The sequence below is a fragment of the Sinohyriopsis cumingii genome, chromosome 8, assembly GCF_028554795.1.
Source record: "Sinohyriopsis cumingii isolate HCF-2022 chromosome 8, ASM2855479v2, whole genome shotgun sequence".
NCBI lineage: Eukaryota > Metazoa > Mollusca > Bivalvia > Unionida > Unionidae > Sinohyriopsis > Sinohyriopsis cumingii.
Window position 1 is genome coordinate 15,546,626 of NC_142968.1, and position 19,628 is coordinate 15,566,253.

A 19,628-nucleotide genomic window follows, 5' to 3' on the forward strand; every position below is an offset into this window, starting at 1 on the left:
GTACTACATCTCCACTACAGTCGATTGGCTGTTAACTTCAAGTATTATCACGAGATTGTAATGTAACTAGCACAGTTCTTCAACCCTTACACAAAATTGTTTTCTGTTTGGTAGTTTGGTAGGTGAATCGCATACTACATACGGATGTTCCCTTGTAGAGGTTCATCTTCTAAAGGACAGACATGGAAATTTGTATTTGAACTTATTTTTGAATCTTCATAATTTTTAAAACTCCACATCCTTTGCTTGTCAAATTTATTTTTTGCGTAATTCACAAAGTATTTAGGGCGAATTTGTTAATATTACATACCAATGAGCAAGCGTTACTTCCCCAGATACATGTACGGATGTGATGCAGAAAAAAAAACATTGAACGCGCTAAAGTAAGTATATTAGAGATTCGCAAAGGATTAAAATACGTATGGAATGTTTTTGCCAAATGTCAAAATAATAAATGACCAGAACTATTGCATATTTAACAAACCTACATGACATTTACTTCATTGATAGCGCACAAATGAATATAACATAAAATGAACCTCCAAACAAATGGATGGCTGTGCGTTGTCGGGAAGAATTGCGATGATTTTGTGCAGTACATAAGCACATTGGGCATTTACAGAGCATAATTTACAGACAAAAATTGCGCATTACGTTATTTAATGCAGAAGATGAGCTGCAACTACAAATCTTCTAGGTAAAACGTTACCAGCAGGTGTAATCGACAAAGAAACCTCCAAGCTATTCGTCCTGTTTTTATTTATTGATTGTATTCAGATGATTTATTCTTATATCATGTAATCTTCTGTGGAAGGAAATAAAGATGACGATGATGTCTTAATCCATGTCTCTGTATTTAGACTGATTCTGGATCAGTTGATTCCCAGTAGTAAAATTATAACGACATTGACAGAGTGCAGTAGAGCGTAAACCTATTGATGATAGCAACCGTTTCATTTCAATTTTGTATTAAGTATATAGACATGCCTTTATCTATATTTAATGTTTCGTTTTTCTATGTTTAATTTTGATGTAGTTGTTACCCTTTTCCTTCCATATTATGTCCCCACTTCGGTAGATCCTTCGAACCAGCATACCTCTGCTTCAGTATTGTATGTTAATTATCTCATAACACTAGATGTGCCTTTAATGGGTTTTATCTTGTTATAGTTATATAGAGTTGTATCCCTTGACCATTAAAGTTGCGCATGATGCTGCGTTGACTCAGCGGAGATGGAGATGTAATTAAAGTATTCTGATGGGATGTCTATGATCATAGTTTCGTAGACTTATATGTGCTACGTTTCGTTTAGAAAAGTCATGGTTCCGTCATTGCTGTCATTCTGACTGAGATTTCCACAAGATAACTTAACTCAGATTTGTTGAATTACAACCAGATAAGGCATTTCAGATTATATCAATGAGACCTTGGCATAGCTTGATATCCGGCGTTCGCTCATCACCCTTTTCAGGAATTGCGTTCCTCGATTATATGTTCTCTTTTTTGGGGTATCCAATTCATAACTTTACTCACTTTATCTAAATTTTGCATGCCGCTTTTATATTGAAAATTCATTGACTCTGTCATTACCCATCATTTACAGAAACTGTGGCACTCATCTACCTTACTTTGGTTTGCACGACATAACTTAACTTTGTTTGATCTCAGAGAAACTTCGTCATGCAGATGTTTATTGATTGGACCTCAAGTGAGCATAAATTTCAGGTGTCCCCAGTTATAACTTAGAATAGTTATAACTCCTGATTGTCTGTCCTCCTATCTTCGCTTTCGACAGCAAAACATTACTAATGAATATTATCTTTTGGCTAGTGTTAGCACGCACTTTTACATTGACTATAATGACTTTGATTTTGAGCGTTCGACGTCTTCATTTAGAAGAGTAATGGTCACTGAATGCATATCTTAGACAAACTTGGTTTTTCCAAACAGAAGTTGTTTTGTTATAAACTTTGGTATTCTAGCAGAAGTTCTTCGTGTAATGCATTCTGGACAAATGTTTGATAGCGGACATAACTGCACCCGTCTCCATTATCTCTAGTTTGAGTTAACTGTCTTTCGGGAAGTCGCTGCTATATAATGCGACTCCAATAAAATAATCTTGTACCAATCCCAAAACGCCACACATTGTCTCTACCCATTTCGGAATCATCATAATCACAGAGTTGAACATGTTTTGAGATAGTAATATTTGTTTAGTGCAAAAATGTATTCTGCAAAATTAATACTAAAATGCATTTGTTGTACTCAGTGTAGTCAATCCCTAGACCGTATCACTCTTGATTCTTTTTGTAGATTCAAAATCACTTCTTGATCCTGATGCGAATTTTGATCCAGGGAGTGGTGCGTCACTGCACCACATGAATTATCTTGTGCAGGAAATTGCTTCATCTCCGTTTCTCATGGACTATCGCGAACGTTTGAAAACTGCATTGGAAGGATTTAAGGAACTAAAAAGCACAGAAAGGATTGAATTCGATTGCTATGTGGTTGGACCTTGGATCCGATACCTAGAATACTTACCGGATGTTTTTATTCCTCCATGTTTCGGGCCTTTCACTAAAGATAGAGGGACTACTAAAAATGTTGCAGAAAATAGCACACCAGATAGAATTGTGAAATTGTATTATGCACCAAATGATACAAAAGTTGACTTGGATGGGGAAGCTAAAACTGGCGATACTGATCTCATAGCGGTTAGGACAAACTGTAGTTCAGGTTTTGTCAAATTGTGTCCAGTAAAACCTGATCTTTGGTACTCGGCACTTCTAAGAGACGGAGAAATATTGCTCCTAAAACACATGTCATGCAAGTTCAATACAAAGACCGACAGATACTTTAACTGCAAAATAGCCTTTACCTGCCCATGGCCGCATGATGCTGATGAGTGGGTTACCAGAAATATGCCATCTGGGTGGATGGAACCCTCCACAAGGGACATTGTAAGTCATCAGTGTTGCTTGATCATTCCTGATTCTAGTCCAAAATCGCAGGATTTGGAAGTTGAATGGAAGGTATCATTTGAATTAGCTGAAGAAAAGCTGATTGAATTGGCCATCTGCAAAAATAAATATCTGCTTCTTGGATATAGTTCGTTGGCGTTCATACTGCAAACTCAATTGAAGGAAAGGTACAAAGAATGCAGGGATGTACTTCGACATGCTTTCTATTATGCCTGTGAACAGATTCCAGAGAAAGAATGGAACGAGAAACCATTTTCGTGTGTCCTTTCTACTCTTGCTACGTTGCAACAACAACTACAAGAAAAAAATGTGCCACATTACTTTATGCCCAGCATAAATTTAATGGATAATGTTCAGGTAGACTTTATCAATTGTCTTTCAGAAAATGTTAAAATTGTACTGGATTATCCATTATGTAGTTTGTGGCATATGCTAGAAGAAATTGGTCTACAGGCATCATTTTTCACAACTTTCGATGCTGCTGTTGAAGATGAAAATCGTTTTGCTGAGCACAGAGACTTAATAAAATCAAAGCACGAGTTTTTCGTTCCACAGCTGGTCAGAAAAATTTGTTCCCAAGTGAAGATGGATTTCTACGAGAAAGCATTTGATCTTTGTGTTTCAGCATTTGAAGAAATCACCTGTTATGTGGATGGTGCAACCTTTCAGGATTTTGTTATGAACTTGTTGAATGATCTTCCTGTCTCCGATAGATGGTGTTTTGCTTTCTTTTGTGACAATTGCCAGGGGACATCTTTTCTTCCAGTGATATCCAAAGGGATCGGAACTACACCTCTCACCACAGTGTTAGGCTCAGAAATCGTCCATCACATAAGGACAGCTGATGCCCCAAGCCAGTGTATAACACCATCTCGTGTGTTGGATTTTGTTAACAGGATTACTAATGTTTTATATTCCCAAAATAATTTTATTGCTGTAGTTGTTGGCCTCAAGACTTTCCTCTTGGATCACATTGACAAAGAATCTGGCACATATAAATTCGATTCTTGTTCAAAGGATCTTCATGGGAGTAATAGAGATGAGACAGCTACAGACAAAAAGCACCGATTTAAAATGCTTGCTCAGCTCCACGAGAGATTATTTAAGGCATGCACCAAATGTAAAAGACAGAAAGACTATCGTCCATTTGTTGAACCATATGAGAAAATTTGTGAAGAGTTGGGACAGGAACTGTGTTATTATTTTTTAGCAGAAATGTGGGCAAGTTTTGGAAACTTTGAAAGAATGCAGATTGCTATGCTTAAATATCGAATCGTCCAGTCATCATATTAAACAGTCATGTAATCTTACATGGTTGATCTAGCGTTCCATATGGATGTTCAATCCGTATTTCCTTTTCACATGTCTAGATTTGATTTTGTTAATGTTTTTCTGACATCTGCGCGTCCATATTTTTAGACGTACGTAATCAAACGTATTTCAGTCCCAATTCATTTTGAATTTCATTCACACTACAAAACCAAATGCTTTAGAATGTGTGAAAGAAGGGCTTTGGTAACTCATTATATATGGCTTATGCAAAATCTCGGCCTCACGGCCTTAACATTTCACTGTGTTATATCAAACTTGTTATTTCTGCCAGCTCGGAACAACAGGCACGGATGTTGTTTTTTGTCTATATCTAGGCAGTTCTGACGACAGGATTCAAACAGAGACATATTTATGTAGTTAAAGGGAGAATCTGGTTTTTCATTGTGTCATTTCATTATTACTTCCCAGTACATCCTTTTGTTCCAGTTTTTAAAGTTGTACTTAAGCACATAATGAAGACATAAACATGAATTTAATTGTTACAGGGCCACACCATGATTAATCTATCCACGTATTAACTAGACGAACTAATTACCCCCCCCCCCCTTCTGTTAAGTTAACATCTGACTGGCACGTTTCTCTGGTGATAATGATTGGGGTGTGCTTGATTTTATTATAGTCTGCATTCCTGATACTGTACATGAGGAATGCAGACTATAATAAAATCAATCACGCCCCATGCACCATATTTAAACAAGGATTTAATTAATTTAATTAAAACAAACGTATGAATAATAGTTATTTTTTCTTATCGGTAAGTTAATTCTTGGCACATAATTTATACAAAAGACATACAAGTTCCACTTTTCTGAGCCAGAACAGTTTAAATGTTGCTACCGGATTTAACAAATATTTAGAAACTGAGAAGTTCCTTTATAAACGAAATTATACAAATACAAGTTAAGCCAATTATTTATTCGTTTTATCTGCTAGTGTTGGTTGGGCTACAAGTTAAGATTTCAAAAAGCAAATACAAAACCAGGTTAACCTATTGATTAAGGACATACAGCGTCAGTTTACATTGTTAACTTGCCTTGTAAAAAGTATTCCATAGGAAGTTAGGTTTATGGATAACATTTGCCCATTCTTTACGTTATGCTATGTTACTGTATGAAACCATGCAGCCGATAATACATGGCTGCTAATGAAGTCGGGTTACGTACCCGCACTTGCAGTATTAATTTGCACGCCCTTTCACGACGATCGAGGCGAGTTCATTGGACCTTAGAGCGTTTATAAAGCAATAACTATAATTTCCGGTTACATGTCACAAATGCAGCACCCTGTTCAAGGAAATTGCGAACCTCCGGCGTAAAAAAAGAAATTAAATGATTCTTTCTTTTAATCTGATGGGGCAATTCTTCGCAAATAATAAAGATGTAAGTGTTAAAGAAAACTGTCCTGATTGAGTACACACTATACACGTTAGCCCGGAGTTTACCTTCTCAGCATTAAGAGGTTAGTGTTCGGACTGGTGTCAGGATAATGTGGCTGGATAGGAGGACATCATGCTACATTTTGATCAATAATATCCAGTCAACCATACCCTTTATAGGGCATGCCTATGACTTTGCAATACTGTATCATTTTTATGGTATTCTTGTTATGTAATGAAAACTCCTGCTAACAACTATTGAATGTTATTTGACCATCCTGTTATTAAAGACTTTATAGTGAAATACACTAATGATCAAGCAAAATGGTAAAGGTATATTCAGTTTGTACTTAGGTGCTTTTGTTGTTATAGAAAGATGTTTTTCTCAAACGGCATTATCGCAAGCCATTGTTAAATCTCTGTCTTTCTTTCTCCCCCCGTGACCGCCTTCAATACGATTTCATCGTTGCGTATGAATATACATATACAAAATACGCCATCTACGAGTCAAAGAAATAAGTTCTTATCCATTAACAAAAGTGACATCTTAGCGATCGCTGAATGGCAACGAGAAAACGGGATTGGATCGCAATGCATGAAATGCATATGTTGCGTGAACCTTCTGATAAAACCGTACACACAGTTGGGTTTATGATAAAACTGTACACAAGGATGGTATCATGATAAAACTGTACACAATGATGGGTTTATGATAAAACTGTACACAATGATGGGTTTATGATAAAACTGTACAGAAGGATGGGTTTATGATAAGACTACACAAGGACGGGTTAATGGCAAAACTGTACACAAAGATTTGTTTATGATAAAACTACAGAAGGATGGTATAATCATAAAACTGTACACAAGGATGGGTTCATGATAAAACTGTACACAAGAATGGGTTAATGATAAAACTGTACACAAGGACGGGTTAATGACAAAACTGTACACAAGGATGGTTTCATGATAAAACTACACAAGGATGTGTTCATGATAAACCTTCTGATAAAACGGTACACACGATTGGGTTTATGATAAAACTGTACACAAGGATGGTATCATGATAAAACTGTACACAATGATGGGTTTATGATAAAACTGTACACAATGATGGGTTTATGATAAAACTGTACACAAGGATGGGTTTATGATAAGACTACACAAGGATGGGTTAATGGCAAAACTGTACACAAAGATTTGTTTATGATAAAACTACACAAGGAATGGGTTCATGAAAAAACTGTACACAATGATGGGTTTATGATAAGACTATACACAAAGATGGGCTTTTGATAAAACTGTACACAAGGATGGGTTCATTAGGTTTATGCATATTCATAAGAAGCGATGATATCTTATTGCAGGCATTCGAGTATGAAAATAGCGTAGCTGATATATTTGACAATGAAGTGACATATTTTATAAACCGATATTTTTAGTTTCAAAGGAAATAAACTTTGCATAGATTGCGTTGTTTTTATTTTGTTTCAGTTTGATTTGTATTTCTTTATATATATATATATATATATATATATATATATATATATATATATATATATATATATATATATATATATATATATAAACACCAGTTTCGCTGATATATGTCTTTTCATGTAGGATCCATTGTATACACGGTGCCACCCTCATTTATGCTTTACTTAGGATTTAAAAGCTATTAATTTGATGTGAAGTGAGGATTTGTGTGGTTATAAAGATTGGTAGATATCAAAGAGCTAACCCTTACAGCCTTTACGCAAAATAGGTTATTCTTACTTATTTGGAGAATCCACTGTAGATAATTTTGATATATGCCCACGTGCAAAATTATGTCAAAGCCTTTTGACGATCCGATTATAAGTGCATAGTGTAATATTCATATCATGTTAGTGTATTGAAGCCATATTTTTACCATGTTTCACCAAGTATGTCTTTGTTCCAGAAGTCATTATTTTTTACATGTTACATCTTAGTCCTCAGCTTGTCTTACTTCCACTCACCGCAGTCCTCGTGATTTAGCTAATGTTCGGAAATGAATTTGTGAATTGGTTAGCACAAAAGTATAGCCCGCCAGTTAAAAAAAAAAATATGTGTCCCGCTTTCGTTTATAAAATAATTGACACGCTAAATAGATGATTTTTCAGTGCATTTTATTCTCCATCACCTCTATTGTTTTTATTGTCCTACCACACGCATTTGTTTGTGCCATCGTTTGAATCTGCGGGATCATCTGCGGTTCTGAATTACCCTTATTCCCAGAAAAATATTGTCTTTACAGATCCAGCTATACTGCTACAGGAAGACACTATTTTGGATCCAGTCTCAGGATTGCCTTTGCCACATCTTGACTTCCTGTATCAAGACATCATAAAATCTCCTTTTGTTTCGTTGCCTTCAGGGGCTCATCGAAAGTCTGGAAGCATGCGACAGACGGTCAGGGATGAAATAGGCTTTTATGGTAAAGTAGTTGGGTTTTGGATAAATATCATTGAGCTGTTGCAGGAAGTTCCCCGATCAAAACCAGAATTTCTGAACACTTGGCAAGAAGTTCATCACTGTGTATGTATTTGCCATTTTGATAAAAAGAATCCATTAAATATTTATTGCATTCCTGATGACACATATGTCTTTGCCAGCTGCGAGCCTAGAGTAAAAGAATCAGATCTGATAATAGAATCAGTATTTGGTAAACCTGGTTATGTTAGATTAAAACCTGTGCTAAATAAGCTGTGGCAAGGAGCTTTAATCCAGGAAGATGATGAAAACGTTTATCTCCGGCACCTACAAGTGAATGAACCATTTCCACAAAAATTGCAAGCTCGCTGGGAGGAGCTGGACTATGGAACCGCCATAATTGCCTTCCGTTGCCAGTGGCCAAAAGAGGCAGATGAATGGAGGACAAGGAAGAGATCTACAAAATGGCTTCAGACCGCGACACAAGAAACTATTGTTAAAGAGGGATGCTTCATTTTGCCGTGTGGGAGAAACAGTAAATCTGCAATTGAATGGAAGTTTTGCTTTGATTTGGCAGAGGAATGGCTGATTAGAAGATGTACGTATGACCATTTTTCCAGCGTGTATCGAGCCTTTAAGCTTTTGATAAAGACGATGAGAAAGGAAAAAGCTGAGGATAGCAACTACAGATTGATTTTTCGACATGTTTTTTTCTATGCATGTGAAGAGGTACCAGAAAAGGATTGGATTAAAAGGCCCGCTCGTTGCATTATTTTCATGCTTTCCAGACTTCTGCAGCAGCTATGGGCAGGTAAAGTACCCCATTACTTCATGAGTAATGTGAATCTTCTGGACCTAGAGGACATCGATAGAGATGAGCTACGTAACAGCATTTGTGTAATCAGAGAAAATTTTCTTCTGTGTACATATTACCTACTGGAAGAACGATGCCTTACGTCAACACATGTTAGACTGAAGCTTGATCATGCAGTAGATGATATAAGGGAGTTTTCTGACCACAAAAGCTTACAAAGGTCCAAAGAAAATTTCTTCACTGCTGAGAAAATGGGACAAATTTGCATCCTTGTTAAAGAGGGAAAGCTTGTAGAGGCTGAATATTTGAGCAATTTACTCTTAACAGATATGCATGCAGATGGAAACAATATCCCTCTCACTGATATTTTGCAGGAAGTTCTTTTCAATATGAACTACTTGGATAGATGGTATTTTGCCTTCTACACAGATCTAGTTAAAGAAACTAGTCTTCTTGAACTTGTCTGTAGTGGAGTTCCAACCTCGCCCCTGTCACGTGTGTTAGGACCAGAAATAAGCAGAACTATCCGTGATTGCATGGTACCAAAAGAATGTGTCACGCCAAACATACTTCTTGATTTTGTTAACAAGGTTACGATGATTTTGGAGGACATGAATTGGCCTAAAAGTGTATTTCATGCCCTTAAATATTTTCTTGATCAAGCATATGATGATAAAGACCAAACATATCACTTTGACCGTATGGAGAAAATTGGAACTGCTGCCATCGAGGTCTCAAAATACACATGCTATCAAAGGGATTGTTACAGGAGGGATGTGATTTTAGCATGTATCTATCGTAGATTCTTTGCGGCTGGTCTTGTCATAGATCGTCCTGAAATAGCGTCATATATTTTACGATACGAAGATGTTTGTGAACGAATTCAGATCGACAGATTCTACTCAGATCTTGGACGAATTTTGATTTCATTCGGCGATGAAGAAAGGGGGAAGGTACTTATGGAAAAGGCAAAGAGATGTGGAACATCATCAAACTGGATCCTAAATGAAATTTGCGCCATAAAAAATGAGAATTTTTCCGACCAGTTTCTTACGGAGCTGGTATTGATTGCTGTGTAAGATTCTTTATTGAAATCGCCTCATGCTAAAAACCTGAGTTTTTCAAAGAGTTTTTATTCTGAGGAGTTGAATAATTTATTTAATTGTTGCTTGCTACTCTTTATTCAGCTATTTTGTCTATGAATTAAAATCGTCATAGTCTCATAGCTTAATATAATTTTGAAGTGAATTCTTTTTCATTTTTGCGTTTATGTTGTGAACTTTTGTCATCGGCAGTTTGAACACTAATATGGTCCTAGTAATCTTTCCACTGGACTGTGAAAGGTAATTACCCCAGTAAAGGAACAAGGTTTGCTTTATTTTATTTCACATATATTATTTCCAATTGGAACATCCTTTGCCTTTTCCATCAAAGCGAAAAAGAAACATTGGATGCATTTCACCGCCATTGAGAACTGTATTCCGTAACTATTTTTGTTCACATAGTACAATGTGGCGGCTGAAGGAGACGATGTCACAATCGAAATATTGTCGGCCTTTCTGCCTTATCTTGTGGAGCGCTTAGCTGGACTCGGCGAATTACCAAATGTATGCATTAGTGTGTATTGCTAAAAGAACTTTCGATGTTATTTCTTGATTCAATGTTAAAAAGGTAGACCGATGATCCAATCGATAGCTTTTTCATCATATATTGTATGCGGAATAATGTTGTCGTGTATTTGGTTTAATCCAAAGATGTACTTTATTTATTATAGTACGGTGTATTTATGTAGTTTTGTGTCTTGAACTGAATACTTTGCATATCGATTTTCATTTCCTTCAGTCTTTCTCATCGGCACGATTTTATTTCCCGCTTTTGTTGTTTGGGGATCGACATGTGTTTTTCACCACTGAGACAAGAAAAGGTTAAAGACTAAAGGGTTAGTAATGAATTAAAAACGCAACAAAAGGAGAATCTGATCTTAACAATTTTTAAAATAATTTATTCACCACTTAGATACATGAATACAAGGACCAATTTCTCAGATTACTCCTTAAAGTAAAAATGGTATTTTAGTTTTAACGAAATTTATGAGACTCCCCTTTCGTAGGAAGAAAACGATATAGTTGATATAAAAAGCATTTATTCTTAAACATATTTATATAAATTTATTTCTATGGCAGTGTTTCTTTTTGTTTTGTAAACAATTTTTCAATGGTTTCTATATTCACTTTTATTTTAAAATATATACTTAGCATTTCTTCAGTATGTTTACAAACATTTTGTCGATTACAGTATGATAATCCGGTCTTCTCCATGGTCAGAGTGTGTAATATATTCTAGAGTAATTAGCCCATTACTAGGAACAGACATAAAAATGTAAAAGTATTTACGAGACTTTATTACAGCATGGATTAGTTTTGTAAAATAGACCCTCCTAATTTTAAAATATGGAATTTATTTGACCTTTAGGTTTACGTGTTAAGTAATTTGAGATAGGAATACTTCTTCGTGTTAGGTATTCGTGAGTTGCGTAGAACTAATATTCGGCTTGGAAAGACTTAATGAGGATTCATACAAATTTGAAACAAAATCTGTGCAAGTGTGAATTTGGAGTTTCGCAATGTGTGATTATTAGTTGATAAGAGAAAACGCTTTTGTAATAGTCTTACATTTTACATAGTTTAATTGAAGATCTATTTCTTTGTATTAATTTCCATTTAAATGTGAGCAGATATAGTTCTTACGAATCGATGCTGTTACCGATATAACTTGGGGTTTAAAAGTATGTTTTAAACAAAATATGGGCGATTCCTATTCGCAAAGATGGTTCAGTGAGAAACATCTTTATTCTAGATTAGACACAGGTAAATTTAATTGCATTTTCAGTTAGAAACGACAAGATTCGAATCTCATAATTTCTTACGGGTGGATTAACATGACGAAACTGATTTTGTAATCAGTTCCTTGTCATTGGTGTGGTCATGGATAGGACGTGGAGTGTGTTTGATTGAGGAAATAAATTGTATGACAACCCCCACCAACACACATACAGACACTTCCTTTCACTAGTTCTCACTAAACAAAATGGTATGCAACATCTGTGTCCCAGTGCCTGTTGAACGGTTGGGTTAAGGACGTTGTTGTATAATGGGTGCAATAGACACAGCCACACGGGGAAATTAGATAACTCCATGCACTGAGGTTGAGTGGCCGAGTAGTCTAAAGCGCTGTCCGTTACGGATCACTGCCATCTCACCTCTGTCTGCGTGTGTTCGAGTCTCGGATTCGGCCAATGTGGGTATGTGAGAAAGCTTGCCAGTAGCTTCTCGAGGGTCGGTGGTTCTTTCCGGGGATTTCCCGGGTTCTTCCTCCACCATTAATACTGGCCGCCATGTATAGCCTATCTTGTGCTGAAAAATGGCGTTAAGCCCTACAACAACAACAGCACTGAGGTTGATATACATGAGATATGTAATTTCATTCTGATCTTCGTATGTGAAGGTATACCCCTCTTTTGTTTAAACTGGGTAAATTGATTTGAGATTCATCAGTATTAACGCCCAGAAGCAGTGGTTAGAAGTCGTGTGTTAGCTGCTTTGGTCAAGAGTTACGTATGTTAAAATTGGCCTGTGTGCTTTTAGAAAAGCAGTCCTAAATAACGCTATGGATTTTTAAATGTAACCATCGACATCGAGTGCTTTTGACGTACGATTATATCTTTTGAGTTACCTGTAAAAGTGAAATAAGACATTGTAAATTGTAATTGCTTGATGCCGATTTTCTGTCAGTATGGCAATTGTGTATTGGTGGTGATGTAGATGTGAGGTTGCAGTGTCAACTAGTAAAGTTTGTGGCAACGATAGATTTGGCGCCGTTTAGAATGGCACTGAGGTCTTTGGTGACCTGTGGTTTTAGTAGAGATGTTTAGTTCTGTAAGAAGCTGACTCTCTGTACCCGAGTTTTCGTCGTGGTAAGCAAGGTGAGCCTGTATTTTTGACCAATAAAAACATGTTTGTTGAAATAGTCTGCTATGTTTTCATCATCTTTCGATATACATCAGCTAGTAAAGATCAGTGTGTATTGGGAAATCTCTTGAAGACTGCACATAGTACACAAAATTAGAAGCATTGATAGGTGGACCATCGCAAAGTCATCTTTAGAGCTGGTTTGTTTGTGCTCTGGAAGAGTTAGTACTGCGTATCACTGATTTGTCGTAACCATCTATATAATAATGTTCGAACTGTGCTTGCAGAGATAAGGTTTCTTGATTCGGCCGCATAGTGAACAAATGATTTCACTTGGATAGCCGCAATTGTGTTAGGCTCTCATTTGAAAACGCCTTTATTAGTGATTTCATGATCGTTGAGGGTGTGGATGCGGACAGTAGCTTCCTCAGGGAGGTTCTTTGCTGTTATGACAGCGCCAATTTGTATATGTGGGCAGAATTGTAACCTGAAACCGACCTAGTATTATTTCTCTGCTGAGCAATTTGGACACACCATGTCTCTTTGTTGTCGCCGTGTTGGGACGACTCGTGGCTGGTAGAGATGATGGGATGTCGGAGGCTTGTCGACAGTAGTAAGTTGACATTGTGTGACGGTGTAATTGGAAAACTGGTGGACAGTCAATAAGAACAGATATCGCTCTACCTGCATAACCTTTATCGTGATACCAGGAAGTTCCTTCGTGTTTGATCTGTCGTTAGTGGTGTGCTAGTTGTACTGGAGATATTGTGTATAGTGTGACATAAAAGGATATGTTACTGTTTATTATAATTGGCCTTTATTCATTAATGTATAATACTCAAACAAATGTATAAACCGCAATATTATGTGTACAAAGTTGATATTTTCAGTTTCCACTTAAACACAGTGCTTACTCATTTGTGAAAAGCAGTTTGTTGTATTTGTATTTATACTATATGAGTTGGAAAATGCACATTTTTTGACAAGATTTTCAGGATTTTGGATGTTGTCCTCGACCTTACTGCTTTCCGTGAGATTCAGTTTTCGTGGTTATTGATTTGTCAAATGGAAGGTCATTACAGTTGCATTGTGTGGGAGTCTGACGAAGTTGCGTATAGGCTGCTTTCATTACATTTAATTACCTATGAGCTTGCAATGACTAAACGATCATATTACTCCGGCAAGTAATTATTAATTATTGATGTTTGGTATAGTTGTCTACCAGATGAATGCCCCGTGGGACAAAATCTTTGGAACGCAGAATATCTCTCAGTTTTGAATGGATCGCTGTTAAATGTGGTACTTGTTATGGTCACTATATGAAGATGCGCATATGGACGACTTGGTTTTCTCTTACGAATAGTTATTTCCCTTTCTTGTCTTATATTTGGATGTAAAATGTGACAGAGTATTATAAACATATCTAGTCTCAGATCTGAATGGATCGCCATAATACTTTGTACAGCTTAAGATCATCATCTGCACATTTCACAAATCGCTGTGCTTTGCGAGTTTTAACTCACTTGGCCGTAATGCCGAACGAACTTATGGCATGGTCCATCGTCGTCCAAACAAGAAATCATTGAAATGTTTTTACGTGCATACAAATGGTAGCCATATTGGATGGCGCAACGGCTTCATTGTATAAACATGAAAAACATTTATGTAAGGATGCTGTGGAGCATGTTTCGTTGAATTTTGTATGGTGTGCGGATATTTGAGAAGAATTTTAAAATATCAATAATTGGTTCGTATTGGTACCTACAGATTGAAAGTAAACTTTTTGTTACACCTTAGTAAAGGCCGGAAAAAGAGCTTCCTTTTAAAAAGAAAAATTCGTTAAAAAAGTGCATACTTTTTATTTTTCTAATATTTGTAATCGGTATATTAGTTTTATCGTGACTGTTACTAACATAGTTTTCGTTTATCGAACGAGAAACGAAGGACTCAATAAAATCACCATCTGGCAATGGAACTGCAGAGGAATCTTTAAAAACCTACAAGAACTGCAGAACAAACTGAATAATACGGCCGTAAAACCAGATGTAATCTGCCTACAGGAAACCCTCATAACACAAGAACACAAACGCCTGCCCAAACTACAAGGCTATACCCAGGGAATCTTTAAAAACAGACCCATGGGGCAGAAAGGGGGTGGACTAGCAATTTTTTTGTTAGATACACTAATCTACTATAAAATAACAGAAGTACCTCCTAACCTAACCATTAATAATAGCATCGAAATAATGTCAGTAATGATAAATATAGGAACCACAAACATTCAAATAATAAATGCATACGACCCAGGGGGTACCTTCTGCCCTACCAACCTAATCTCACTAAAGGCAATCACTAATAACAACAACAACAACAATCTAATTATCTGTGGCGACTTAAACGCACACAGTGAATTATGGGGAGGTAAAAAGAAAGATCAAATAGGGAAAATGGTTGAAAAATGGATAACTGAGAACAATCTGGTCATCTTAAATGACGGCTGGAACACTAGATTAAACCCTGAGGATGGCACTCTCTCAGCCATAGACCTAACCATCACTACTCCAAAATTGGCTCAAATCACAAATTGGTGGGTGGATCAAGAAGATACGTTAGAAAGTGACCATTTCCCCATCACAATCAATATTCAAACAAAAACTCAACACATTCCAAACGAAACCCCACCTAAATGGAGGTACCAAAAGGCAGACTGGGACCAATTCCAATTATTACTAGATAGAGTAAATCCAGATAACTTAATAAAGTCCAAGTATTGACATGTATTATGATAACATAACAGACACAATTATAGAGGCAGCAGCTAACCGATGCATCCAAAGACAACTAATATCCAAAATAAAAACCCTGTACCATGGTGGACTAAACAGTGCACTATAGCACATAAAGACAAAAAAGGGCCTTAAATAAATATAAACGCACCAAAAAATTCTATCTACTTCCAGAAATATAAAGATAAAGAAAAAGCACTAAAACAAACTTTAAAAACTGATAAAATTAATCTGTGGCAAAGCTTTTGCTCTATACTGAGTCTAAAATCAAACTCCGAACAAATATGGGACAAGATAAAAGCCATAAAAGGGAAAGCAACTACCTCAGCCCCAAAAATTAAAAATGCCATAACAAATAAAGATTAGGCAGTCCTCCTAGCGAAGCATTTTTCGAACATGAGTAGCAACAATAATCACACCAGAAACTTTCAAGAACACAAAAAGCTAATGGAGGAAACCCGACCTCAAATGTTTCAGGACCAAGGAACAAAAGAATCTCACCTAAATAGCGACATCACAGTACATGAATGGGAGATAGCCCTACGATCCAAAAACGAAACATCCTCTGGTAAGGATCAGTTAGGTTACATTATCTACAAAAAACTACCTATCAATATAACAATAGCCATAATCAAACTCTTTAATAGGATATGGGATAAAAACCAGCTACCCACCAAATGGAAACGGGCCATAGTAATACCAATCCCGAAGCTAGGTAAAGATCCCAACAACATAAATTCGTACCGACCCATCTCCCTTACAAGCAATATTTGCAAAATAATGGAGACAATAATCGCAAATAGGTTAAAACACCACCTAGAAACCAATAACCTACTCTCCATAAATCAGTGTGGCTTTCGGAACAAACGGTCCACCACTGACCAACTTCTCAGATTGGAAACAGACATCAAACTCGCTTTTAACGCACATAGGAAAACCGATCGCAACCTCATAGCGTTTTTCTAGACGTAGAAAAAGCATTCGACCTAGTATGGACCAATGGACTAATGGCCAAATTAAACCAATTTGGAATAACTGGACGCTTGTTCAACTGGATTGGCGATTTTCTCACAGGCCGGAAAATTACCACAAGAATAGGCAACACCCATTCGGAAGAATTTTCACTTGAAAATGGAACACCGAAAGGCAGTGTAATAAGTCCCCTACTATTTAACCTAATGGTAAACGACCTTGACCTCAATGCAAAATAAACTTGTCACAATTTGCAGATGATAGTGGCATATGGAGGAATGGAAATCCTGCCAATAACACAGTAGTTAAAGAAATCCAGCAGAGCCTAGACAACATAGGGAGATGGGCGGACAAATGGGGTTTCAAAATATCTCATGAAAAAACTGTGGCAATCATATTCACCCCCAAACGAAATAACAACTTAGTCTATCCAAACTTCTATATACAAAATCAATTAATCAAATACGTAACAGTAGTAAAATTCCTAGGAATGTTCTTTGACAAAAATCTCACATGGAAACAGCACATTGAACAACTCACCCAGAATTGTAACAAAGATCTCAATTTACTCAGGAACATTACAGGGACTAACTAGGGATCCAACCAGGAAACCCTCCTCACGATATATAAAACCCTAATTAGATCAAAACTGGATTACGGTTGCCAAGCATATAACTCGGCTAAGCAACCTGTACTACAAAAACTTGACACTATCCAGATGAAAGCCTTACTATTATGCACAGGAACACTCCCCTCAACATCATTAGAAGAACTACAAAACTAACAGGAGAACTACCCTTAAAATTACGTAGGCAAGAACTGCTCCTCCGATATTCCATTCGATTAGATACCCACCCAGACAACTATCCCACCAAAATAGCTATAAACAAGTGTAAAGTTGTCTTCAAACCCAAAATCATACCCACCACACCAAGTGGCAAAGAAATCCTTGAACTAAGAGAAAAGATACCTCTACTAAAAAAACAGGTAACAAACAATTCAGACCAGAACAAATCACCATGGTTACAAATACAACCAAGGATTAACAATGAAGCTACCAAATTAGGCAATAAAGAAGGACAAGAAAACTTACTAAAACCTGTACTGGTAAACGAAATCAACCAAAAATACCCCGACTATGTTAAAATATATACCGATGGATCAAAAACAAAAACCCGACCAAGAACAGCAGCAGCAATAGTCATACCTGAATTCAATATACAAACGGGATCCAGATTACCTGACTATTGCTCCATTTAGACTACTGAATTCTGGGCTATACTTGAATCACTACAATGGATCAAAGACAACCAAATACCTAAAGCAGTCATTATAAGCGATTCCCTAAGCGTTATCAAATCGATCCAAAATCGCAATACACACTCTAGGGAACAATTCCTAGACAGAGCATGCCAATTAATCGACGATATCACCACAGCACATCAATTACTCGAGCTCATGTGGATACCGTCGCATATTGGAATCTCTGGCAACGAAACAGCAGACAAAGTTGCACAAACCAAACTAGGAGATCAAAACTCTATCAAGCTTAACTATAGCTTTCAGAAGCACTAAGCTTCGCACAAACATATATAGACCAAACATAGCAAGATTTTTGGAACTCCTCCACAAAAGGTAAAAAGCACCATGAAACCCAAAAAAAACTTAGATAGGAACATACAGCTACCTAAGGGTACCTATTTAGAACATAAAACCATAAACAGGATAATAACTGGAAAAACTAAACTGGCAAGCAGTTTTGGAAGGTTTATAGGACCCAAACCAGCAACCATTAACTGCTTTAACTGCCACACCACCGAAGATCTACACCACGTATTCAATATATGCCCAAAATATCAACCCGCTCGGAAAATATTTATCAAAAACCAAAAAGAAATTGGATCATCACACACATACCCAGAGTTACTTATGGACTCTAATAAAAATAAACAATCAGCATATAAAAATATAAATAAATTCATAGACTCAGCAGGACTTAGGAACAAAATATAATTACTATCCCCACAAAACCAAAAGACCCAGTAACTAGCTAAATAAATTTAGAAGCCACCACATAAAAACCAATAACATATCATTCAATTTTATACAAATACTAATAAATAATTCACTTACGAAGCACCTATCAAAAACTAAGGAAACCGCAAAATCGGATGTCCTAGATGTCCTTAACGAACCGAGTAATCAGCTAGGACTCCAGTCCTAGATGTCCTTAACGAACCGTGTAATCGGCTAGGACTCCGGTCTCTTGCTAAATAAAGTATAAATAACATTCAATCTCTAAAAACATTAATAAATAAATAACTTAAAGAGGCAATATCTAAACACTTACAAATAACATAATGTAGGAAGCACACCCTAAACACTTCGACTAGTAATACCATAATAACCTTGAAAATCTCTCTTCATACATGATTTCTACTAATACCATAATAACCTTGAAAATCTCTCTTCATACATGATTTCTACTAACAACCTCTATAAACAGCATAGAACCCCACCCCCCTTTTAGAACATTTTGAGAAAGAAAAAAAAAATCGTAAGAAACACCAGGCAAATGCAACAAGAAACCAGCGATGTAAAGCAACCAGGACCGTTCCCGAGCTCTCCTTCCCACTAATGAGAGCCAACCATCCAGCTGTAAGGGACCTTTATGGACCCACAGATTGAGGCCAAACTATCAGGGTTCCTTGAACCCATAAAAGCCTCGGGGAGGTGGCACCATTCCCTTCCCCAGGAACAACTATCAGGCTGCGGTGCAGTCAAAAAAAGTGGCACATGCACAATTGTGCGCACGCCACTATAATTAAACTCAACAACAACTAGAAGCAGGAAACGGAAGTCAGTGTACCAATCAGCACACCTTAAAATAATCCGTGGACTATTTCAGTACGGAATCGGCCGAGTTGTGACGAGAGATCAGT

At 36.8% G+C, this 19,628-nt stretch overlaps 1 protein-coding gene across 11 annotated transcripts in view; it reads left to right on the top strand.

Annotated features, from left to right (window-relative positions):
• Positions 1 to 19,628, top strand: part of LOC149793030 (uncharacterized) — a 200,174-nt gene that overhangs the window by 73,758 nt on the left and 106,788 nt on the right. Inside the window, exon 8 of one of the 11 annotated variants that reach the window (XM_089966914.1) lies at positions 7,971 to 10,786. The exons of 9 other annotated variants lie outside the window; for them this stretch is intronic. In XM_089966914.1, coding sequence (XP_089823040.1) covers positions 7,971 to 10,039 — 2,069 coding nt within the window. In that variant the 3' untranslated portion in view covers positions 10,040 to 10,786. Of the gene's footprint in view, positions 1 to 2,314; positions 7,162 to 7,970; positions 10,787 to 19,628 lie in introns of those variants that run through there. One more of the 11 variants, XM_089966917.1, reaches the window with a different exon arrangement.